General features: G+C 41.1%; 1 protein-coding gene across 13 annotated transcripts in view; it reads left to right on the top strand.

The window, feature by feature from the left end:
• The window catches only part of CRACD (capping protein inhibiting regulator of actin dynamics), a 139,690-nt gene that overhangs the window by 83,726 nt on the left and 29,387 nt on the right, over nucleotides 1-26,577 (top strand). For 10 of the 13 annotated variants that reach the window (XR_006201945.1, XM_042936328.1, XM_042936326.1 and 7 more), the window contains one exon: nucleotides 20,416-20,551. The exons of 1 other annotated variant lie outside the window; for it this stretch is intronic. Coding sequence is in view for 11 of the 12 variants with exons in the window: in XM_042936328.1 (XP_042792262.1) it covers nucleotides 20,416-20,551 (136 nt within the window). In the remaining variant the exon portion in view is untranslated. Of the gene's footprint in view, nucleotides 1-12,863; nucleotides 12,942-14,369; nucleotides 14,447-20,415; nucleotides 20,552-26,577 lie in introns of those variants that run through there. 2 more of the 13 variants (XM_042936330.1, XM_042936332.1) reach the window with 2 other exon arrangements.

Below are 26,577 nucleotides of genomic sequence, written 5' to 3'. Positions count from 1 at the left end.
TGACTTGCTGGTAAGTTGCTGAGCCAGTAATTAAGCAGGAAAGAGGGCATTCTTAACCACCCATTCTAACTCTGAAGAAGCTGTAGCCTTACCAGGGAGCGAGTCACATGGCCCTGAATTCTACTAGTCCTGGGTCACCGGGCTCAGGTGTCTTCCTGCCTTTGCTGCCTTACTGAGGCTCTGCTGCTCCTAGGATTCCTCCCCACTTGTCCTGCTTCCAGTTTCTACCTCACACCCAGCACTTACTATATTATCTCAGCTACAGCTCCTTATAGTAAGTGCCAGCTGTAGGCACATTGAGAACCAAAGGAGCTTCCATGAGGGCGGGCTCGCTCTGGGACTATAGCAGTCAAAAAAGGGTTCAGGCATGAGGAGGCCTTGGACTGGCTCCAGATGATGGGCAGGACACAGAATGGCTGATGGGCAAGGCATAAACCTTTCAGATCTGGAATGGCATGAGCAGACTTACATGCAAGAATGAATGTGGCAAATAGAATAGGAGGGAACTTTCCAAGTCACTGTATGTGGCCAGTGTTACCCTAATACCACAGCTGGCATAACCATCACAAAAAAGAAAACTACAGACCAATTTCCCTTATGAATATAGAAATAAAAATCCTCAACAACAAAATACTGAATCCAACAGCATACAAAAAGGATAATACACCATAATCAAGCAGGATTTATCCCAAAAGTGCAAGGTTAGTTAATCATACAAAATCAATCAATATAATATACCATATTAATAAAATTAAGGACAAAGACCACATGATCATCTCAATAGATGCAGAAAAAACATTTGACAAAATCCAACACACTATGATAAAAACTCTTAAAACTAGAACTAAAAGGGAACTTCTTTAACTTGAGGAAGGACATCTCCAAAAATATCACAACTCATACCATTCTCAATGGTGAAAGAATGGTTGTGTTTCCCATTAAGATCAGGAACAAGACAAGGATATGCTTTTAATACTGTACTATAAATTATAGCTAGGGCAATTAGGCAAGAAAAATAAATAAAAGGTATTGATCTTGGAAAGGAAGAAGCAAAACTATTTGCAGATGCCATGATCTTATATATAAAAAAGCCCAAGGAATCCACAAAATTAAACAAGGCTGCGGGATATAAGATTGAAGTTTTTGTATCTCAGTATGCTGGCAATGAACAATCTGAAACTAGGAAAACAATTCCATTTACAATAGCATCAAAAGAAATAAAATACTTAGGAATAAATTTAATAAAAGAAATACAAGGGTGCCTGGCTAGCTCAGTCAGAAGAGCATGCAACTCTTGATCTCAGGGTTATGAGTTTGAACCCCACACTGGGTGTAGAGATTACTATAAAGGAAATAAACTTAAAAAATAAAATAAAATAAAATAAATAAATAAATAAATAAATAAATAGGGACACCTGGGTGGCTCACTTGGTCAAATGTCTGACTTCAGCTCAGGTCATGATCTCACGGTTCGTGAGTTCGATCCCTGCACCAGGCTCTGTGCTGACAGTGCAGAGCCTGCTTTGGATCCTCTGTCTCCCCCCCCCCACCCTACCCTCCCTCATTCTCTCTCTCTTTCTCTCAAGAATAAATAAACATTAAAAATAAAATAAAAAATAAACAAAAGACTTGTACACTGAAAAAAGGATAACATACCATTGAAAGAATTTAAAAAGATCTAAATAGATGGAAAGGTATCACCATTCATTGGTTGGAAAACTTAATATTGTTAAGATGTCAATAGCCCCCGAATTGATCTACAGATTCAGTACAATTCCTGTCAAATTCCCAGCTGACTTTTTTTTGCAGAAATTGGCAAGCAGGTCCTAAAATTCATATGGGAATGCAAGGGATCCAGAATAAGCAAAATAGTCTTGGAGGGCTCACATTTCTCGAGTTTAAAACTTACTATAAAGCACCCCAAATATCCATCGACTGATGAGCGGATAAAGAAGATATGGTGTGTGTGTGTGTGTGTGTGTGTGTGTGTGTGTGTGTGTGTGTGTATACACACTGGAATATTACTTGGCGATCGAAAAGAATGAAACTTTGCCACTTGCAACAACATGGATGGAACTAGAGTGCGTTATGCTAATAAGCAGGATAAGTCAGAGAAAGACAAATATCACATGATTTCACTCATGTGGAATTTAAGAAACACAACAGATGAACATAGGGGAAGGGAAGGAAAAATAAGATAAAAACATAGAGGGAGACAAACCATAAGAGACTCTTTAATACAGAGAACAAACTGAGGTTGCTGGAGGGGAGGTGGGTGGAGGATGGGCTAAATGGATGATGGGCATGAAGGAGGGCACTTGTTGGGATGAGCACTGGGTGTTATATGTAAATGATGAATCACTAAATTCTACTCCTGAAATCATTATTGCACTATATGGTAACTTAGATTTAAATAAAATTTAAAAATTCAAAAAAAATTTACTACAAAGCTACAGTAACCTAAATAGTGTGGTACTGGCATAAGGATAGATGTAGATTAATGGAATTTAAATGAGAGTACAAATATAAACCCTCACATTTGTAGTCAACTGATTGTCACTATGTGTGCCAAGCAATTCAATGGGTAAAGAATAGTCTTTTTCTACAAATGGTGCTGGGACAGTTGAATAACAATATGCCAAAGAATGAATTTGGACTCTTTTCTTTTTTTTTAAATTTTTTTAAATGTTTATTCATTTTTGAGAGATAGAGAGTGAGTGGGGGAGGGGCAGAGAGAGAGTGAGACACAGAATCTGAAGCAGGCTCCAGGCTCCAAGCTGTGGGCACAGAGCTCGATGCAGGGCTCGAACCCACTAATTGCAAGATCATGACCTGAGCTGAAGTCAGATGCCACCCAGTCACCCTGGACTCCCTTCTTACACCATTCACAAGCCAATTCAAAATGGATTACAGACCTAAATGTAAAAGTTAAAACTGTAAAATTCTTGGGGCGCCTGGGTGGCTCAGTCGGTTGAGCTTCCGACTTCGGCTCAGGTCATGACCTCACGGTTCGTGGGTTCAAGCCCCACATCGGGCTCTGTACTGACAGCTCAGAGCCTGGAGCCTGCTTTGGATTCTGTGTCTCCCTCTCTCTCTCTGCTCCTGCCCCACTCATGCTCTGTCTGTCTCTCTCAAAGATGAATAAACATTAAAAAAATAAATAAAAATTTTTAAAAAACTGTCAAATTCTTAGATAAAAACAAAGGAATATACCTTCATGGTTAGATAATAATTTCTTAGGTGCCAAAAGCACAGGTGACAAAAGAAAAAATTGGTAAATTGGACTTCATCAAAATTAACTTTTGCATTACAAACAATACCATGAAGAAAATGAAAAGACAATTCACAGAATGGAAGAAAACATTTGCAAACCATACATCTGATAAGGGAGTTATATTCAGAATAGGTAAAGAACTCTTATAACTCAGTAATAAGATGACCAAAAAAATTTTTAATGGATAAATTACTTGAATAGACATGTCTCCAAAGAAAATATTACAAGGTTCATTATGAAAACATACTTGCTTAACATCATTAGTTATCAGGGAAATGCAAATCAAAACCACAATAACATAGAACTTCACAACCATTAGGAAGGCTATAAATAAATAAATAAATAAATAAATAAATAAATAAATAAAGACAATAACATGTGTTGGTGAGAACGTAGAGAAATTTAGACCCTAATACAGAGTTGATGGTAATGTAAAATGGTATAGCCATAGTTTAATGGTTCATCAAAATGTTAATCATAGAGTTACTATATGACCCAGCAGTTCCAATCCCAGGTATATAACCCAAGAGAAATGAAAACACATGTCTGCACAAAAACCTGTACACAAATGTTCATAACAGCATTATTCATAGTAGTCAAAACGTTGAAACAGTCCAAAAGTCCATCAAAAAATGAATGGATAGGGGTGCCTGTCTGGCTTAGTCAGTAGAGTACGTGACTTTTGATCTTGGGGTTGTGAGTTCAAGTACCATGTTGGGTGTGGAGCCTACTTTGAAAAAAAAGGATGGATCAATACAATGTGTTATATATCCATGCAATGGAATATTTGAAATACTGATACATGGTATGACATGGATAAACTTTGAAAACACTATGCTAAGTGAAAGAAGGAAGTTAGAAAATACCACCTAGTGTATGATTATATTTATATGAATGTCTCAAATAGGCAAATTCATTGAGACAGAAAGATTTGTGGTTGCCAGGCATGGGGTAGGGTGGCAGGTGACTGTTAATGAGCATGGTTTCTTTTTGGGATGATAAAAACTAAACTTAGGTGGTGATGATAGTAGCCCAATTCTTTGAATATACTAAAAATCATTGAAATGTACCCTTTGAATGAATGAAATTTTAGGGTATGTGAATTATATCTCAGTAAATGTATTTTTTTAAAGTAGTGAATGTGGCATTGTTGAAGTCCTACCTGGCTGAGGTGATAAGTTTGTATAGGCAGGAGAGATTCAGGGCTTATTCTCCTCTCCTAAATCCCTAAAATAGGAGGTAGAAATTTGGAGCGGAACAGAAAGGGATAATTATGAAGTAGGACATCACTGCAGGCTAGAGCAGGCTGGCTTGGAAGGAGAAGCAGCTGCACACATTTGCTTGAGGGTGTTGAGCCCCTGCATTGAGGGAGGTGTTCAGCTTGAAGGGAGAGAGGACATGAGAGAAAAAATACAGGTTATGTCTGAGACTGCCTGTTTAAAAATAGTTGCCTGTGCCTTTTAGGAAACATAGAGTTGTTATTTGGCCACATACATGTGAATCTATAAGAAAAGTGTTATTATAGACATCAAGGGATTTGGGCACTATCAAAAGGAAATGCCCCACAGATGTTACTATGACAAAACTGGAAGGGTCTATAATATTACCCAGAATGCTGTAGGTCCTGTTGGACAAGATTCTTGCCAGGAGAATTCATGTATGTATGTTGAGCATATTAAGCACCCTAAGAACCAAGATAGCTCCTAGAAACATGTGAGGGGAAAATGATCAGAAAAAGGAAGTGAAAGAGAAAGATACTTGGATTCAGGTGCCAGCCTGCTCCACCCAGAGAAGCACACTTTGTTAGAGCCAGTGGAGAGGAGCCTGAGCTGCTGGAATCTGTTTGTATGAATTCATGGGATGATAGATGTTTTTTTAAAAAAGACCTCTGGACTATAAAGAGAAGAAAAAATTGTCTATGGTTGACCCCATGCAGCCCTGCTCACACATACACACAAAAGGAGATATCAATCCTACTCTCTACTTATATGATACCCTTATTCAGTAGACACACACACACACGCACACGCACACGCACACGGTGTTAAAATCTAAGGTAATTTTTTAGTCCTGATCCAATACCTTCACTTTAGAAATGGGGACACTGAGGCTTAAAGAGATCACAGTACAGTGCTGTTCATGTTAGAGATGTGATTAGAATTCCAGTCAGCTGATTTTGCATGTGGTAATCCTTTCCTCTTGAACAACCCCACCCTATCTCCACTTGCTTGAGGGTGTAAGCACGCACTCTTATAAGCACGCTAATTCCTCTTTATCCTTCACTTTTCTGCACAAATGTGCCTTCCTCAGGGAATAAGCTTACTCTGACCCCCTTAGCCTAGATCAGGCCTCCCTGCCATTGTTCTCAGTTTCCTTTACCTTCCCACAAAGGTAGGCCTGTAGGGTACCCATTGTATTTCCAGGCTTTAGAATTGTGCCTGGGCCATAGCAGGCATTCAAATTATTCATTTACTAAATGTACAAATACTGCTCTTTTTTGCCATACCGACTCTTCCCACTGTACAAGTCAACGTTTAGCTGATTCATCCTTCAGTTTCCCACCATGGTACAGAGTATCACTGTACATGGTGACAGCATAGTGAGACATGTCACCAGTGAAATGACAGTAGAGTTCAGGCTCCCTGATTACCCATGTTGTACCTTGGATCACTTGGCCTTCCTGCTTTTCAGAAGGTCAAGTCAGAAAAGACTTAGACTACTTGATCATTTATCCTCTACCCATAGGAACCTGCGATGTGCTGATTGAATTGGGACTAGAAAAGATGTACAAAACCACTCAATGAAATTTAGGGACTAAGCAGGAAAACTAATGGAGCTGGACTGAGTAAGTTTAGAGGGGATGAAGGTTGATGATACACTGTGTGGGAGAGCAACAGATCAGGAGCCAGAGTCTCTTGTGCATGCAGTTGCTTTCACTCGTGAGCTGTGTGATCTGACCCAAGCCAGGCCCTTCATCTGTTAAATGGATATGCTCTCTCCACGCTCTTTCCCCACTTATTATGAGGACCAAAAAAATGCATGTGACATTACACTACCTGCTATAAAATAGCACTTTACAAATGCAGGGTAATGTTATTACTGATATAAAGAGGATGTGGATACTAGTTTTCTATTTCCAGAGCATAGACCAAAACTCAGTTGATTCAGATGATGAGTAGAGAGGTTTATAAAAAGATCTTTGTCCAGGTGGAGCAACTGAGGAGTGGAACAGACAGCATGCAAACTCGTGGAGTCCTTGCAGAATTCTCCCGGCAGGTTAGACAATTGCTCATCCTATGTGATGGAGACACAGGACTAAGCTTAGGGACTGGAGTAAGTGATCTTTGATTTCTAGTTCTAAGAGTGCGTGCATTTAAGATCCCAAAATTCCCTCCTCTTCCTTGAATTTTTTTGAACTGTCCTGTTTCTGTTGTAATAATTAGGCTCCATAGCCTATTGGGTACCATATATTTTCATAGAATACCGAAGTCTGGGATGAGCTTCCATGATGCCACACAAAATATATTGACTCCAGTCTCTTCCAGCAACTCTAGTTTGTTCGATGAGGATACTTAATTGCTCTTTAGCATTTCATTTGAATGAGACTCACGGATCTGTTTAGAAGAAAACTGCTGATCAATTGCAAATGCCCCTGTTGTCATGGAAACAAGCTGCAATGAGACTATAATTATATTTCCTTATTCCTGAAGTGAATCTCTAATCATTGCTATGGTAATTACCCAATATCTGTGGTCCCAAATTACATGATGCTTGTCCAAAAAAGACAAAGGATAGGAATAGGAGGGCTGGCCCAAGACATGTGTTAACTGTACAGCTGCAGAAAGCCCTCTCCTTTTGTGTGTGGGGAGAATTTCCCTCTGTAGGCTCATACTCCAAGGTTAGATGATGTCAGTGGCATCTTAGAATGTGCCTGGTGTGTAAAGTAGTGGCTAGAAGGCTGTATCAGGTTAGGATTATTTCTAACACAACTAGTATCTTCAACAGTAATGAAATATAGTACCTGATGTACCTGAAAGTCTGGAGGACTTGTCAAGTTTCAAAGTCCATTAATGAAGTAACTCAGCAAAGGCATCAAGAACTGGTCTGGTTCTTTTTTTGCTCTTCCTCAGGGAGTAGTCTCTTGTCCCCAGGTTTGTCCCTTCATAGCCCCCAAATGGCTGTCAGGTGTCACCTGTTATATGCAGGCAACAAAGGCAGGAGACAGAAAGGGGATCTTCCCTGTCTTCTGTCATGTTTTGTGAATGAGAAGAGCTTTCCCAGAAATGCCTCCTCCATGATACTCTCCCTCACTTTTTTTTGTTCCTTCCACACCAGACCCTGCTACAGACAGTAGTTCCAGTCAACAGAACTTAAAATGGAGGTGACCCTTCCTGACTCCTGTTCAGGATCCTCAGCACTAAGTGCATATGGGTGAGGGATGGAATGGCATGACTACAGGGCTAACTTTGTTTTGCTTTCCTTCTCACCTTCTCTTTCTACTGTGACTCTGCTTCTGGTGCCCTGAGTTCCAGGCCACAGTCCCGTCATGTACCCTGTGTCTGATCTCTACTGCTTCTGCCAATAAGCATGGGCACAGGGCCCTGGACCTGGGCTTGGGCATCCCAGTAGCATGGGGAATGGCATCCTTGGCTCTCAGGCACAGCACACGCCACCAAGAAAGAAAAGTCAGCCTCTTGCAAGAGAAGCAGAATCAAAACACCATAGTGCTTTTCAGAAAAGTTATCCATCCAGGTGGGCTAGGTTGGAAAGGAGAATCAAGATACAGAATGAGAAATACGGTGTGGTGGTTGTTTTTGGTACTTAACTGTCAGCATCTAGTTTCTCTTCCCAACAGTTTTTGCCTATTTTTTTCCCCATGTTACCAAGTTTGCCTTTCTGTGTATACCTCTAATAGGACACAGTATCTGCCTCTATGACAGAAGCCAAAAGGGCCAGATCCTCCACTTTCCCCCAACTGCAGCCTGGCATGAGCATGTGACCCCCCCACCCCCCCACAGCCAGTTGGACTTTCTCTCCTGGGCTTGGACTTGGCAGGTGCTCAAGGATGGAAGAGACACAACTATGGTGGCAGCCCGTAACCAAGCTCTTCCTGTGGCATGGCAGCCGCTGTGGTTCCCGATGCCCAAACCGCTACAGTTCTAACTCCTGTCTTTTTCCAAGCTTTGGTCCCAGTTTCCTTTGTTCTTTGATCCCCCATTGTTCTTCTAAGTAAATTTTCTTTTGGTTGAGCATGACAAGGTTAATTTCTGTGTCAAGACACAGAATGAAACCAGGAAAACTAGGTGAGGGGTGGGGGGAGGGTGTGACACAGAAGGTAGGAAGCAAAGCCTGGAACACTTCCCTGGTTTGAATTAAAAAGAAGTCCCCAGAAGAAACCTTTAAAGATGCTGAACATCCTCCTGACTTGCCCACCAGCTGGCTTCTTAGAGTCTCCCACAATGGCCTCCGGCACAGGCCTGCCATACCTGAAAAATGCACATGGTCTGAAAATATTTCCTCCCCTCCCCACCCCCCCATCAACACATTTGCCTCAGGCTCTCCATTCCCTCGGTGACCTTTCCATGGAAAACCCATCTGATTAACTATTCTACAGTATTAGTCATTCACTCTTCCATTGAAAAACTTTACTCACATATTATATTGTATGAAGCACTGTGGGAGAAACAAAGGTAACAGATGTGATCCCTGCCCTCATGCAGCTCCAAGTACTGTAGTGGAGATAAAATGATCCCATTAGTGCTGGAATCATATTTGTGTAGCACTTTATAATATGCACAGCACTTTTATTTTCTCTCTTATTTAAGGCATGATTATAGGAACCATAACATAAAACAGTAAGAGATGTGTGCACAGGCCTTTCTTCCAGGAAGCAGGAGAGGCTGTGTGTATTGGGGGGTGGGGGGCGTTGATAAGATTTGAGCTGGACCTTGAAGGATGAGTAGGGCCTGAACCAAGAGATTGGCATTGGGCAGTCCATGGAGAGGAAGAGCCTATGCAATGATAGAACCCAGAGAGGGTATTTGGGGAACCGAGTGGTTTGTCTTACAGGATGCTGGAAGTAGGGTAACATATGATAGTAATGGGTAACACTTATGTAAATGCTTACACTGTTCTCAGTGCTTTACATACTATAACTCATTTAGTCCTAACAGTAGCTTCGTGAGGGTGGTCCTGTTATCATCCCCATTTACAGATAGGGAAACTGAGACACGTAGAGATTTAGTGACTTGCCGAAGGCCACACAGCTGGTAAGGGGTAGAACCGGGTTTCAGTGGTAGGCAGACTCACACATGGAGTCTGAGCACAAACTCCCTCCACTACATGCCCTCCATCATAGAGCCAGAGAAGTTTGGAGCCCTGTCATGCAGAGCTTTGTGGGCCAGTAACGTAGCAGCTTCATCTCATAAGATTTTAGCAAAAGAGAACCACTGGAAGTTTCTGAGCTGGCAAATTAACTACTTTAAAGTTAGTGCAGGGTTTGGGAGGAAGTGAATTGCAGAGGACTTCAGTTGGAGACCATTTATAGATGTCAATCATATTACAACAGGCTGGAGGTCAAACCAGGGTAACAGTGACAATTAGACACTCATTGGCCCTTAAACTGCCCTTAGAGGTTCTTCCACTTGCTTCTGAGGTCTCCCTAACACGTCTTTTTACATGTCCAAGAACAAAGCCTTTGAGCCTCCATTGTCCACCTGGGTTGGGGATGAGAGCACCGTGCTAGACACTTGCCTCCAGAGGTCCAGGAAAACAAAAGTTCTTCATACCACATTTGCAGTGATTTTAGAATCTCAAGTAGTTTTAAAATTAAAAATAATAAAAATAAAGCTTCTCCTGGGCAGAGGTTAAGTGTGTGAACTTTATATTGTTTTTGGTATGGTTACTAGCATAATAACCCAATTCTGTGTATTACAGCAGAGTGGGGTTATAACGCATTCAGACCTCAGCTGAGTTTTCTGAAATCTTTTACAACTTCAAGCACAGAAATGGGCCCTTCAAAACAGCCCTACATTTTGGTCAGTGTGCTGCCAAGTGCACCCAAGAGTACTATATTATTTCATCTTCAATGCCCTTTAGAGCTTCTAGGTAGAATTATGACAGTCAGTACAGCTGACTCTGGGTAAATGAAAGAGAAAGAGGTGGAGTTGGGGAGGAACAGCAGTGTCTTTCTTCCTCTCCTTCCAAATCCATAATGACTTAGATCAAAGGTCTTTAATATAATAAGATGTAGATAGAACAAGACCCCCTAAGCCACTCCAAGTTTGTCTCAGTGCTAATAATCACACCTTCTTGTAGAATTGACTCAACCTATTAGAATCCTCTCGTCTTCAGTCAATAGTCTTGTTCATGGTGTTTCAACCTCCTGGGCTGAACCCTAGGGACTGTTGCTCTGTGACTCAGATACCACTATTAGCTTTTCAAGCATTTCACCTCCAAATTTCCCATGATTTTAGTCAAATATCAAGAAGTTCTCTCTTCTTCCTCCCTCTTCTCTTCCTCCTTTTTTTTTCCTTTTTTTGTCCTGTAAAGTCTATACTAATCTTTACAGAGAGTGACTTTCATTTGGGTAGGGGATATGAAAGTGATGTAAATGTCAAATCTTCAGTGTGAAATGAGGACATAGGGCATACCTACTTATCTTTCAGCCATGTCTACACATAGTTATGAGTCATGATACGGTATTCATACATTTTTTAAAATTTTAAGGGGTGCCTTGGTAGCTCAGTTGATTGAGTGTCCAACTCTTGATTTTGGCTCAGATCATGATCTCACAATTTGGTGAGTCTGAGCTCCATGTTGAGCTCTGCGCTGACAGTGAGGAGCCTGCTTGGGATCCTCTCTCTCCCTCTCTCTCTCTGCCCCTCCCCCACTCACACTATCGCTGTCTCTCTCAAAATAAATAAATTTTTTTAAAAAATCTTGATTAATACCACTGATCATAGCAGCATTAAGTCACATTGGCCAAAAAGTTGAAACAAAATGTTTATCCACAGATGAATGGGTAAACGAAATGTGATATATTCTAGATGTAGTAGAATATTATTCAGCCTTCAACAATGATGAAATTCTAAAAAAAAAAAAATGAAATTCTGACACATGCTACATGGATAAACCTTGAAGATATTATGCTAAGTGAAATAAGCCAGACACAAAAGGACAAATGTTGTATGATTCCACTTATAGGAGGTACCTGGAATAGTCAAATTCGTAGACATAGAAAGGAGGATAATGGTTATCAGGGGCTAGGGGAAGGGGGGAGATGGATAGTTATTGTTGAATGGGTATAGAGTTTCAGTTTGGGATGATGAAAAGTTCTAGATGGGTTCTTGTGAATGTACTTAATGCCACTGAACTGTACATTTAAAACTGGCTAAAATAATAGATTTTAAGTATATTTTACTATAACAAAAAAAATCTCAGTCAATATTATGTAAATACAAAAAAAATTCATGGATGCTGGGATCTCATTTGGTGTTGACAGAGTTGGTATTTAAGCAGTAAAACTGGTTCACCTTCTTTTATATAAGATTTGCAGTCGTGGGTGAACTGAGAGTCTCTTAACACTACATTCTTAACGCAGGCTGGCAGCTATTCACATAGTGTCTTTGTTCCCAAAGAAATCCAAATATCTACAAACATGGAGAGTTAAAATGGAAAGCTCTGTCAGCTGTGACTCAGGAGCCTGAGTTCTGGTTTCGGTTCTGTCTTGATCAAGTCTCTCTCTCTCTCGCCTTCTGGGACCTCGGCTCCTGTTGTCATGGACTCCATCATCACAGAAGGCCCTTTGAGCCTGGACTGTTGGCTGTACGAGGACTGCCATCTGTCACAGTGGACGGTGCCCCAGACTAGCAGCTCCCCCTCCAGCTGCTAGCTTCCTTGTAGAGATGCACTGGAGATGTGGCAAGCAGCGACCTGTGCCTCCGAGCACAGCAGGAGAGGAGCGTGGGCAGGCAGAATGGAGTGCAGGCTTGGAGTGGGTCTTGCAGCTTGGGGTCTTTAGTCCTACTCCTTGATTTCCACATTGTTTTTGAAGGAATTCTGAACTGAAAGGACAGATGATGTTATTTATTAATGTCCAGTGCCCTATAGCTCTCCCCTAACCTGGACCTGACCTCTCGTAAAATCATACATCACGGAGCCTGAGGGATGACAGTAACAAAGAAATAGGAAAGATGTAGGTTTTGTGGGAAACACTGATGACTTTGGTTTCACTGATGATGTTGAGTTTGTAGACAGTGGGACAGCCAGGTAGCCGGCTCCACTATGTGGCTAGAGACATAGAGAGAGAAGAGCATGTAGTATTGGAGACACGTAGACAGTTTTTTAAAGTGGTTGTTAAAACCAGAAGAGTAGAGCAGGTCATTCTATCATCTGTGCCTTTGAAAAGGTAACATAGGAGTTGAAGAGTTGAAGGGAAAGACCAAAAGCTGATGTCTATGGGCTGACTGGATGCCTCTGATTAGATGTTTGAAATCTGAACCTCTTCACCAATAACAATTACATCAGTGACAACAGCAACAAAGCCAGGACAGATACAGAAATGAGAGTTATGACATCTCAGCCATGCTTTTTGTCCATAGGGCCCAGGAACTTCTGCTGCCTGGACCTCCAAGTCCAAAGGGACCATTTTTCCAACCCTTCTAAGGTGTGGTTATGATTCTTCCCTGAACTAATGAAGACTATTCCTCAGGGACCAGTGTTGTTATGAATTTCCCAAGTGGGTGTCTCTTCCTCTCCTACTAGAGTTTGCTTTTAGTACATGTGCTTTGCATTTGACTTCAGATCTTGTTTAAATTTAAATGACTGTTTAATGTATTGACAATCCTTCAGTTAGAAGTTAAAAATCTGGGGGATTTTAGAGGTCTTTATACATCTCTTCTCATGATCAAGAGGCTGCTCTGTGTTCTCAACATCTGAAGAGAAGGTTCCCACACAGGAAGCCCCTTTTTTTCCATTTGAGAACATAAAGCCTGAAGGAAAGTTGCAGCTTTGAGGCCCCTGCCTCTAGGCTCACTCATAATAAAAGAAAGGGGGAGGACTGGCCTGCTTTGAAATCAATTGTGAAAGATCTTTAAATGTCAAGAATAAAGAAGTCCAGATGAACTCTGCTAAGGTACAATTTGTATTAAATTGCCCCACTACCTCCCAATCATGTAATTCCTATTTCCCAGCTGTTAAGGACAATGATTCTACCAAGCTCTTTGTTCATAAGAACATAGTTTCAAGCTGAGATCTCCACACGTGGTGTATTCAGTTTGAATTCCAGCCCTGCCTCAAATTCTGGAACTTTGGGCAGGGTTTTTACCTACTCTTTGTCTCAGCTTCCCCTTCAGACAAAAGGAAATAATCTATATTGTAGAGTTGTTTGGAGCCAGAACTGGTAACCATGTTTACCAAAGATTTTGAATTATACAGATTACCAAGGATTTAATGTTGATTTGCATTATGTAAACAAATATTTAGAAGAGAGTGTTCATCCATGTAACTAAATAAACCAGGTACCATTCTCCTCCACTGTTTCTTCTCAGAGCTTTACAATAGGACAAAAACCAGATATAAGAAGAAAAAGGTAGAAATATTTTTGGTCACTTTGAAAAGTAATCCCCTCAAGAGTAAAGGCCATATAAATAAGTAGGTTCTGACAAATGTAGAAATTTAATATCAAAAAGTTATTTAATCATTTCTACTTCTGGCTGTGATGAAGTAGCTTGTAGCAAATCAGAACTCCCACCAAGAACAACAAGAAATACAGATAGAATATTAAAACAAAGACATCTGTTTGAAGACATCATATTGCTTCTAGTGCACCAGACTTGAACAATGAGTTCCTGGAGAGAATGGAAGCCCACTGAGATGAGCCCAACTTTCTGCATATTGCTTCTCTCCTGTGAGCATTGACTGTTGGGAGAGAGCAAGAGACCAAGAAGCTGGAGGGTGACTGGCAAGAGGAAGAGAAGGCAACAGAGCTGTAGGCAATCTCCTGGAGCCTGGAATACAATAATTGGAGTTTGAGGCTGCCAAGATAGCCAGGACTTAAGGGGCTGAAATGCTCAAGGGAAGAGAAACTCAGAAGAATGAATCTAAATCTGGGCAACAGTTTTCCTTTTGACAAATTTGTTGATAAAGCTGAACAGAAATAGAGGCTGAAAGGTAAGGCAGACATTCTGTGGTGTTGGAAAGATGAAAATTGGGATTTAGGGACTAGCAAGGAGGGGGACCTTAGGAAGCAATCCAGGCTGTCAGTTGGGACAACAGGAGGCCTATACCCTAGAAGTGGGGAAAAGCAGAAGTAGTCTGAGCCTTACAAAGGTTGCTTCCTAGCCATGATCAGCTCAGTCCCTGATTGGATTCAGGTGGTCTGCTCCTCTGCCGATGGCTGAAGGAGTGGGTGAAACCTCTCTGGAAAGAGAGAACCCAGCCTCTACAATGTTTCATTCATGATATGTAGAATTCAATCAAAAAATTACCAGGCAGCTGAGAATCAGACTATGAGGAAAACAAAATAATAGAAGTAGACCCACAGGTGATAAAGATATTGAAGATTCAGATAGAGATACTTAAATAATTGTGATTAATATATTCAGTTGAATAATTGACAAGATAGAGAATTTTACCAGACAACTAGAATCCATTAAAAAGAATCAAATGGAAATCTAGATGTGAAAAATGCTACTGAAATTAAGCACTCAATAGGTAATTTTAACAGATTTGACACAGAGAGAGAATTAATGACCTGAAGGCAAGTTCTGTAGAAAAATCCAGACTGAATCATATTGAGTAAAAAGAATGACAGGTACAGAAAATAGCATAAGGGCATATGGCTCATAGGGAAGCATTCTAACGTTAGAGAAATCGGGGGGTGGGGAAATAAAGGAAAAAGGGAGTAGAAGCAATATTTGAAGGAATAGTGGCTTAGAATTTTCCAAAAGTGATGAAAGACACCAAGCAACAGGTTTAAGAAATTACTATATATCCCCAGCTGGATAAAGTAGAGGAAATCCATACCTGCCCACAGCAGAGTAAAACTGCTATCAACCAAGGCAAAGGGAAAAACCTTAGTATCAGCTATAAATAAAAGATGATATTTTTTGAGGAACCTCCATACTGTTTTCCAGAGTGGCTGTACCAGTTTGCATTCCCATCAACAGGGCAAAAGTGTTCCCTCTCTCCACATCCTCGCCAACATCTGTTGTTGCCTGAGTTGTCAGTTTTAGCCATTCTGATAAGTGGCATCTCTTTGTGGCTTTGATTTGTCTTTCTCTGATGATGAGTGATGTTGAACATCTTTTCGTGTGTCTGTTAGCCATCTGGATGTCTTCTTTGGACAAGTGTCTACTCATGTCTTCTGCCCATTTCTTCACTGAATTATTTGTTTTTTGGGGTGTTGAGTTTGATAAGTTCTTTATAGATTTTGGATACTAACCCTTTATCTGATATGTCATTTGTAAATATCTTCTCCCATTCCATCCATTGCCTTGCAGTGCAGAAGCTTTTTATCTTGATGAGGTCCCAATAGTTCATTTTTGCTTTTGTTTCCCTTGCATCCAGAGACCTGTCTAGTAAGAAGCTGCTGCAGCTGAGGCCAAAGAGGTTGTTGCCTGTTTTCTCCTCTAGGATTTTGATGGTTTCCTGTTTCACATTTAGGTCTTTCATCCATTTTGAATTTATTTTTTGTATGGTGTGAGAAAGTGGTCCAGCTTCATTCTTCTGCATGTCGCTGTCCAGTTTTCTCAGCACCATTTGCTAAAGAGACTTTTTTCCATTGGATACTCTTTCCTGCTTTGTTGAAGATTAGTTGGCCATACATTTGTGGGCCCATTTCTGGGTTCTCTGTTCTGTTCCATTGATCCATGTGTCTGTTTTTGTGCCAGTACCTTACTGTCTTCAACTACCTTACAACCCAGCAGTTGCACCACTAGGCTTTTATACAAATGATACAAAAATGCTGATTTCAAAGGGCACATGCACCCCAATGTCTATAGCAACATTATCAACAATTGCCAAATTATGAAAGAGCCCAAATGTCCATTGACTGATGAATGGATAAAGATCATGTGGTATATATATACAGTGGAATGATACTCAGCGATCAAAAAGAATGAAATCTTGCCATTTGCAACAATGTGAATGAAACTAGAGTGTATTATACTAAGTGAAATAAGTCAGGCAGAGTAAGACAAATAGCATATGATTTCACTCATATGTTGAATTAACAAAACACAATAGATAAACATAGGGGAAGGGAAGTAAAAATAAGATAAAAACAGAGAGGGAAGCAAACCATAAGAGACTCTTAAATACAGAGAACAAACTGGGGTTTCTAGAGGAGACGTAGGTGGGGGGGATGGGTTAAATGGGTGATGGGAATTAAGGAGGGCACTTGTTGAGATGAGCACTGGGTATTATATGTAAGTGATGAATCACTGGGTTCTACTCCTGAAACCAATACTATACTGTATATTAACTAACTTGAATGTAAATAAATTTAAAATAAAAAAGATGATAGACTGCCTGTCTTTTCAAAGAAGCAGTAATATAACTTACAAAAATTTTATAGGTAACAGCATAACTTAATGGTAAAATATTGAATACGTTTTTGCTTAGTTTGAGAACATGTCAAAGTCCACCATCACAACTTCTGTTCAACTTTGTGTGAAGTTCTAGCTAATTCACTGTGACAAAAAAAAAAAAAGAAAGGCAGGGAGGAAGGAAGGTGGGGGGGTAGGGAGAGAGGGAAGGCAAGAAAGAAGGAAGGAAAAAAAGAAGGATGGATTTAAAATCCTTCCACCTGGGTGGCTCAGTCAGTTGGGCATCTGAGTCTTGGTTTCTGCGTGGGTCATAGTCTCATAGTCATGGGATGGAGCCCCATGTTGGGCTCTGTGCTGAGTGTGGGGCCTGTTTGGGATTCTCTCTCTCCCTGGTTTTCTGACTCTACCCTGGTCACACTCACATGCTCACTCCTTCAAAATAAATAAATAAACTTTAAAAAGTAATAATGAAATAAAACTGCCTTTTGTCACAGGCAACCTGCTTGTATTCATAGAAAACCCAAAAGAATCAAGTCATATTATTATAATTAATAAATTTAGCTTTAAGAACAATATACAAAGACTAATTATATTTTAATATTATACCAGTAAACCATTAGAAAATAAAAATGTTAACCTATATACACCATTTATAGTCAATTCAGAAACATCAAATATGTAGGAATAAATCTATCAATATGTATAAGATTTCTACACACAAAACTACAAAACATTATTAAGAGAAAGTAAGAGGGATCTAAACAAAGGGGTATCTGATGTTCAGGGATTAAAAGATCAAATATTATAAAGACGTTAGTTATCCCAAAATTTATCTGTAGATCTAATGACATCATGAAAGTAATTCTAGGAGTGTTTTGGACTCTGTGTGTGTGTGTAAATTTGTGTAGAAATGCAGAGATAAGAATAGCCATCTTGAGGAAAAAAAAAGCTAGAGAACTTAAACTACTAGATTCCAAGACTCATTAAAAGGCTATAGTAATTAAGACAGTGTGGGATTATTGCTATAAAAATAGATAAGTAGACCAAGGGAAACCAGGCCAGAAACAGATCCAGATATACATAGTCACTTAATTTATAGCAAATCACCCCCTATCTTCAAGCCTTAGTTTCCTCATCTGTAAATAGGCTTAATAATAGTGCCCACCACATAAGGCTTAAATATTACATAATAAAAGGACTTAGGGGTGCCTGGGTGGCTCAGTACGTTAAGTGCCTGACTCTTGATTTTGGCTCAGGTCATGATCTCATGGTTCGTGAGTTTGAGCCCTGCGTCAGGCTCTGTGCTAACAGTGCAGAGCCTGCTTGGAATTCTCTCTCTCTCTCTCTCTCTCTCTCCCCCTCCCCCACTCATGCTCATTCTCTCTCTCTCTCTCTCAAAATAAATAAATAAAAAAAAAAAGGACTTAGATGTTCTACTAAAGAGGTTAGCACACATGCAAGGGACATAGCAAGAAGGGCTTGATAAAATTTAGCCAGTATTAATATTACCATTGTGACTACCTCTCTTTCTGTAATTACTACTACTGCTGTTGTTACTGTTCATTTTCCGTTTTTCAGTATGATTATCTGAAAGTGGGGAATGGGTGGACATTAAAGCATGGTTGGCAACAAGGAACATTTGGGGCAACACAGAAAGTAGGAGAGTGTCACTGCTCAGCCTACTTGGAAAAACAATGGGATCGAGGAGATGAAGTTCATGATTCAGTCAGGGTTGACTTAGAAACTGGAATGGGACTTGGCCTAACACCAAGGTAACATTGGCCACACAACTGTTGGTCATTAGTAAACATTTATGAAGCTTCTAAAATGGACTTGTGTATAGATGTTTTGTAAGAGTGTCTGAAAGCATGCATATATAAATATAAGCCATCTGCAAATACACTAAATAGAAATGAAGTCAGTTACCTCTTCTCTCACCTGAGTCATAGCCAGGGATCTGAGAGAGACATTTAGATAGAATATTAAAAGATTTGATTCTTTAAATGAAAAGTTTATTTCGTAGCTTCTTTAGGTAAACCTGGATGTTCATTTTGTAACACAGGTCACAGAGTCTCTGAAGACAGGGAAATAATGATCTATTTAATTCTTTCCATATTCATATCCTAAACAGTGCCTCATATTTTATAGAGTGGATTCCTGCTTTACAGTATGTGGTGTTATTTGGCTGAAAGCTTACCAATTCTTTTGGCTGTTTAACATCTCTAATCCTCCCCTATTCCAGCCCACGTGTCATTTGCATCCTGTCTTCCTCTCCCACTGGCCCACCCACACCCCATTTCACTTATGGGAGGGAAGATGCTGAGACCTTCCACTGCTTTAAGACATTTAGCTGGCTGGTGAAGGACTATACTCAGTAGCTCTGAATTCATTTCCTCTACTACTTCTGTTTGGACGACTTTAGATAAGATGATTTACCCCCTGAGTTTCATCTGTAACAAGGGATTGGTGTTGAAATAATGAAAGCAAAGCTCTTGGCACAGTTTTTCACTAAGGTGAGGGTTGATCTTGGCTATTATTTTTATTCTTATTCTTTATTCTTATTCTTGTTCTTGTTCTTGTTCTTATTCTTGACAAAGATCACACAGCCAGGAGGCTTACACCCAAGTCTTCTGTTTCTAAACCTCATATGCTTTTTTACCATGCTGCCTGTAATCTGGCAAATTAGAAGATACAATTTGGTACCCAGTCTTCCCAGTTCAGTCTAGATTTGGTCAGGACCCTGCCTGCTCCATTTCTGTAATTCAGTTTAAGAGCACCAGCTGGAGGCGCCTTTCCCCCAGTGCTGGCACTTGGTCACTGATAACACCTCCAGGTGGGACCCCTTCCTGAGGAGGGAAAGGGGGAGTCTGCCCATGGGCCTGGAATCATGGAAATGTACCTGCCTTGCCTTACAGAGAGTGTGTGATTCTGCCTGGGAAGTCTGGACTTGTTAAAGTGTAACCCTTTAACTGAAAAGCATTTATCGTTGGATACCTACCACTTATAAGCTGCTCACAGTCCATGAAGGTCATCAAAATTGCCCTAAGACACCTTTCTCGTAAAGAGTCTAGCCCTAGAGACTATACGTGTAGTCCCTACGAGCAGTTCTAATCTTTGTCAAGTCTTAGTTTTAGATGTATGTATCTTTCTAACAGTTTGATTGTAGTCCAAAAAAAGGAATCTCTTGCCTCTAACTTCTAGATCTGCACGTTACTTAAAAAGTGCTGGTTGATAGGACTTACTGGGGGAAAACTGATAGTGACAGCTCACCGGGACATAGGCTCCTCCAGTTAAAATTCCTGCAGTGCCTTATGTCCTGGGTCCTATGCAAGTAGATATCTGTCTTTGAGTTCTCTCCCTGAGTGGCTCTAAAATATTGTGTTGGACACATGCTCCCTTATTTCTGTGAGACCCTTTCGTCTACCCAAGCTACTTGGCTGACCCTTAGCAGAACAGGACACAATGCTGGAAGTGCTTTCTGAATAAGACAGGTTGTGGGTGGAGTCCTCTAAATGAGGAGGAACAGGAAATTGAATTGCTAAAAGAAATATTATCATCCTAATAAAACGAAGCACATGATTTGCATTCCAGGTCCTTCAACTATTCTATGGGAACCCGGGCCTTTTCCCATGACAGTATTTTTATCCCTGATGGGGGAGCAGAAAGTGAGCAGACAGTTCAAGCAATGTCACAGGACAACATCCTGGGCAAAGTCAAAACTCTTCAGGTAAGACAGCTTGAGATTGGAAAGTCAGAGCCATAGGAGGGGCCCCAGCTATGGTGGGAAGTGGGAGAATCCCCAGAGTGGCCTTGAATAATGGATCGGGAGATCCAGAGGAGCTTCTGGTGAGAATTTTTGCTTTCTCAAACCTGATTCTGTTCTCAGGAAACCTTCCATCCACCTGTGAGAGGTATATTGTCACCATTGTACCCACCTGCATAACATCCCCTCTCCTTTTCTCTCAAGCTGTTCCTTCACTTTTAAGTTCATATCATGAGGACAGGTACCCAAGATCAGCTGTAGGACATGGAGGGAGGGGAGAGTTGGAAAAGCAACCATTAAATCTTGGCCATAATCCTGAGCACAGGGTTGACTGTGAGCTGAGGGCATGCACAGCAGGTATCCATCCTTGGACAGTGAATGGTGAGACTCTGTTATTTGCTCTATCTGTAAATCTGGCTCGCCCTGAGCTACTGTATCTTGGAAGAATGCCAGGAAGCTCTTAAACCTCCCTCCTGTTCACACTGCAGAGCCCAGCAACTTTTTCTACACAAAATGGACTCAGGTGGCAACTCCTTAATAATTAAAAAATAATAAAATAATTATTCACTAAATGTGATTGAGATCATGAGAAATCCAGAAAAAGCAAGGGGAGCAAAGACACCCGGGATCTGACCATGCAGGTTTGCCTGATAGCTTGGTAGCATTCACTCCCCCGACAGATGCGCCTAAGCAAGCACTTCTTTGAGATGGGAAGGCCTGGAGGCGATCCAGATTATGAACGGGGGACTCCGGGTTTGCTGGTTTCCATCTGTCTGTAAGTCTACAATAATAACAAATGTATAAATGAATGAAAGAGAAAAAAAAAAAGGAACAGCTGACTTGAATAGCTGCCGATACAATGAAGCATTATACTCAAAGGAAATTTTCTATTTTCTTGAAATGTTTTTGTTTCTACTGAACATTAGGTATGCATTTTGTGACCTGTGTTTGGTTACATATCCACACACACTCAGCTGAATATAGCATATGGCAGATGGGGAAATAGTCCACACCCTAGAACCACACCCAGACTTGCCTAGATCTTTATACCTACTGCCAACCACTGCCCAAGGCCATCATCTTGCCCTCAGAGCTAACCTAGGCGCTTCCTTCAGATTCTAGCATTTCCTAACCAGGTTCCGTCTTTAGTTCTTGCTGGCTATGCTGCTGCATGTTTTATAGCCTGAGAAGAAAAAGGAAGCTGTCACTTCGCACAGGTTGGAGAAGAGAAAGGGATAGTAATTGCCAAAGAAAACCTTGACGCTACCCCCCCTCACCTTTCCTTCTTGAAGTCTTTTGATTCCTGGAATATTATTCTTAAGAAGTTCTGAACCCCTGGCTCATAATATCCCCTTTCCAAGAGGAGTGACTTACAGCGTTCAGTCCATGAAACAGGTGTACTTGATAAGGGCTTGCGAGGAGTCCTTTAAAAATTTGATAATAGTGTGTTGTCTTAAATGATGTCTGTTCTAACATCACACCACATGCCGTTGCCACTCCAGGAATGGATTTGGAGTTATAAAATGTATGCAATTCTGCACTACTGAAACTCAATAAAAAAATGTGTGAGTGCCTCTTATTACTATTAACACTGTAAGGCACAAGTTTAAATAATTGGATCTCACAATTAAAATGTAAAACAACCAACTTCCCTGAAGCAACAGTTCTTTTAACAACAGGAAGAAAACTGTGAGTAAAGCAGAATAACTAATCGGAGTGATCTCCTTTGGACAATATCTGCTCCTATGAGGTCTGCCTAATTTTGCTTCTGCTGTATAGATTCACAGTTTGCCCTACAGCTCAATTGTTACATATTTTTTTAAAAGACGCTTTGCTCTTTGAGGAGGGAAATGGGGGGCCATTATCATAGAAAATGTGATTTTTGGAGTAACATAAGATTTAATTGTATCACCCCCAAAAGACTGTGCTTTATTTTTCAGTCGACTAAGCAGTATGTTCCTGGTAAGTCATAGAAATAGTAGTTGACTTTATTAACTTGCATGAATGCTTTGCATTTTTCCATGACAACGTTATGCTGGTATTGATGCTTAGTCAGCAGCATAAAAGACCTCCCCCTCTTAGACTCCAGCATGGAATGAGGGTGTTTAGTTATGTCAGAGGCATGTATGTTTTTTATGTCTGAAATTGTCTTTGTGTATGTATGTATGTTTATGAAAAACAGAGAAAAAAGTTATGGATAACACCTATTTGACAGTAGATGTCCTGGCAAGCTGATTAGCCACCATTATTAAGACATTCTTTTAAAATGATATTTCTCTTGGAATGCCATTTAGAAAAACAAAAAGCAAAAAACATTTTTCTCTGGCCTAGGAAACTTCCTGGCCCTTGGAAACAACCGTGCCTACACTGACTGTGTTTGGAAAGGTTGCCCTCTAGTGTCCACATGTGGTCATCCCAGCTAGGCTGCTGTTGCTCCGGTGTTGCTCTTGGCAGTTTGTATCTCTCTGTTGAGTACAGCAGGACTGAATGCAGCATAAATCAGCCTGCACTTTTCTGAATAAATCTATTCTGAATGAATCTATCACCTGCCAAAATTTCTGTGACAAATGATTGAACCTTTAATAGAAAAATTACTTTTTTTTTTTTAGTATAAAAATAGTACATGTTTCTAGGGAGAACAAATTCTAATATACAGGACAGTTATAGGGACAAAAACAACAATGGTGCCCTTTTTGAAGATCCTACACATAAATGTCAGTTGTCTCATGGCTAGTGGGTGAAAAAAAAAAAGCCTGTGCCAAGCCTCCACCACCACCTGGCTGTGTGGCCTGCAGTGAAGTCATTTAACCTCTCTGACTCTCATTTTCCCCATCTGAAAAATAAGGGGATGACTATGCTGGATGATCTGGCTCCTCCAGTTCTTAAAATCTGCCATCTATGCGAAATCACTGCTTACCTGCTATAGCATGGAGTGGTTTGGTAAGCTTCACACTTCGTTGCATTTGGACTGCAATGACCTTGATGTTCTTTACAGCTGCCCAGAGCATGGATCAGGGAGGTGCCTGTTTATTTCAGATCAGACCAGGCTGTGAAGTGTAACAACCGATGATAAAACTTGGGCAGGAACATCCTAGTCTAAGCCTGCAGGTGATTTTTAGAATTATACCACACCTTTGTCAGAAAATGCCAATAACTCTGTTAATCCACAGACCATTTATTTAGCTCAGGAGGGAAAGCCTCCATTTTAAGTAGCTGCTGTCTCCTGCTAAGCTGGATTTCACTTAAAAAATGCCCAAGTGTCATATGTTTGAGGATTTTGACACCTTATGCAGCTGTCAAGGACACAAAGAATAAATACCCGGTCTAGCCACTTCTGCGTAGAGCAGATGTCTTTTGCCTCTTTTTAAAAATTCATTTTAACTATGGGTGTATCTGTAGTTCACTCAAGGAGACAGCAACTTAATTCTTCCTCTGCTTTGTTCTCACAGACACGGTCTGAGGATAGCTGTGAAAAATCTGGGGGAATCTAAATACTGGCAGTGTGAGAGCTGCAGAATATGATGTGCTTGGAATTTCCACACCATAGGAAAAAGCCTCATAAATATGGATGTGCATTCCTATAACATCATTCTTTGGCATTCCATATTACAACAAAATGGCTCAATTTGAATGAATAAAATATAGTCCCTTTCAGCTCACATTCCAGTCCTAACAGTAACCCCATTCACAGCCACAAGCAGCATGGATGTTAGGATAGGCACAGTGTTCTCTTCTCTCTGGTTGTAATTGTAGTGTATATAAAGAGCCCGTGGGTGTTAGAAAAAGGTGGAGGGAGTGGTAGTAGTTTATAAGGGCAACCTCCATCTGCACAGTCTGGTTTTCAGTGACTGCTTCTATCAAAGTTCCTCTCATGACAATGTCTGAATAGTGGGCAGAGTTAAAGTCACAAAAAAGTCACAGTGATCCTTATAGTCCAGTCACATGACACTTGAGATTGCCAAATAGGTTTTAGCAGTCACCTTTTAATTGTCAATAAATCACACAGTGTCTCGACACCTGTCTCCTTTGAGTCCCCTGAAGGAAGCATTTGGAGCAGGAACTGCAGGGAAGGGAAACACGCAGGTGCAGGAGTCTTGGCCTTGAGAACCTGAGGATCGATCTCCATGGCCTTGGACCCGAAGTCCTACCCTGGTCTTGTCCTATGGTCTCATCCCTGACAGCTACAGGGGTGTCTGTGAAACAGTCCTTTGTCTGGACAGAGAGGCTACAGCCCCGTCCCTAAATGTAGCCAGTATTTCTTTGATGACTTGGGTCCTCCCCTTCTCCATCCCCCTAAGCTCCCAGCTACAGTCTGAATTTATTTTTTCTAGAAGGATTTTAAATCAGCGGCTTCACAGAAATGCACATTGTTATTCTCAAAGGCAACAGCATTGTGTTTCTTTTGCCAGGATGAACATATCTGTGACATAAATCATCCCTTTCATACACACACACATTCTCATTGCCTCCCTCCCTCTTTTCTTCCCTCCCTTCCTCGCCACTCTCAGCTCTTGTGTCTGCAGCCAGGCCCACACCCCTCTCCTGATGCGATTCCTCTGTGCCTGCACCTTCCTCTTGCCTCTTGTATTTCATTCTCTACTTCATTTCTCAACATCATTCCCTCCATTTCCCAGCTTTGTCCTCTGTACCCTATTTCTCCTGCTCTCTTTCCATCTATTTCATTTTTCCATTTCCTCTTAGCTTTTTCACTGGTTACCACAATAGCCATCCCATCTTTGGAATTTATTTCCATCAAGACTGCAGTTACATTTTGTCATATGGTTGTTTGTCTCATAAGCGTCAGGGTGGACCAACATCAGTATTTTTTAAAGTGCCCTTTTGAAGAAAAATATCAGCATATTCTTTTTTGGTGATGGTGGCAAAAAAATCCTAACTAACTGGCATTAGACTGTTACGCCAGGTTCTCCTTGGGAGCTCATTAAACAATTGTTCTTTCTATTATAACCAGAAGAAATACCCTCATCTTAGTCGTTCAGGAGCATTGAAAGATGGCAGACCCTGACAACAGGAAGTCTCAGTCTAAGGGGAACACTTTCTAGCTCCTGGCCAGCACTAAAAGAACACTAAAAGAACACTTTCTAGCTCCTGGCCAGCACTCCTAGAGAAGGGATAACTGGTAAAGCAAAGGCTGGGCTGGGAATCCCAGAGGGAACTCCTGCTGAAGCTTTCACTAGGACGCAGGAACCATATCACCAGGTCCCTATCCCTCACCCACAGATGAGCAGAGTAAGCTGGGCCTGTGACTTTGTTACTCCGTGTCCTCTTGTCTAACTCCATCGGCTGCTCTAACCGTGCCTGCTTATTGATCTGCTTAGAGAGTAGATACTAACTGCTGCTTCCTGCTAAACTTGTTTTGAGAAGACACCCTTTTTTAGCCTTCTCCTCCCCAAAACCCTATTAGGCTGCTCAGCTGTTCTTCAGTGGCTGAACTCGGGCTTTTGGTGTGTGCTCCTTCTCTGTGGTGCCCGGGGATCCAGGCTCAGGCTGAAATACCGGCAGATCAAATACAAGTCCTCTGTCTTTCTGTGCTCCTGACTTGGCATGCCGGGGTGCCCTGGGGGTGTGGGGAGGGGAGTCTGGGGCTCACCTCTTCCATGTCTCTGCAACCTCACCGTCCACCATGCAAGGCTGAGGGGGAGCTGGGCACGAGTGGGTGGATTTGGTACCCTTGAGTTCAGAGGGGAAACAGGCATTTCCCTCATGGGATTCCCCTGCCAGGGAACTTCAGCAAGGTATTAAGAATGCTGCATCATCTCTTTATTTCTGCCCCTATAAGAAAGAAGTGTTGATGTCAAATTTGTGAGAACCTGTGGAGTGCAATGCAAATAACACTGAATATGGTTTTAGGAGACCTGGATTCAAATCCCTTTGGGGCCACTCATTCTTTCCATAAGCTTGGGCCAGTCACCTCTCCCCACTGGATCTCTGACATTTTTTGTAAAATGAGGGGTCTGAACTATGTGATTGCT

The sequence above is a fragment of the Panthera leo genome, chromosome B1 (genome assembly GCF_018350215.1).
Source record: "Panthera leo isolate Ple1 chromosome B1, P.leo_Ple1_pat1.1, whole genome shotgun sequence".
Classification (NCBI taxonomy): Eukaryota; Metazoa; Chordata; class Mammalia; order Carnivora; family Felidae; genus Panthera; species Panthera leo.
The sequence above is the reverse complement of the archived record's forward strand: the minus strand, read 5'-3'. Positions and strand labels throughout refer to the sequence as shown.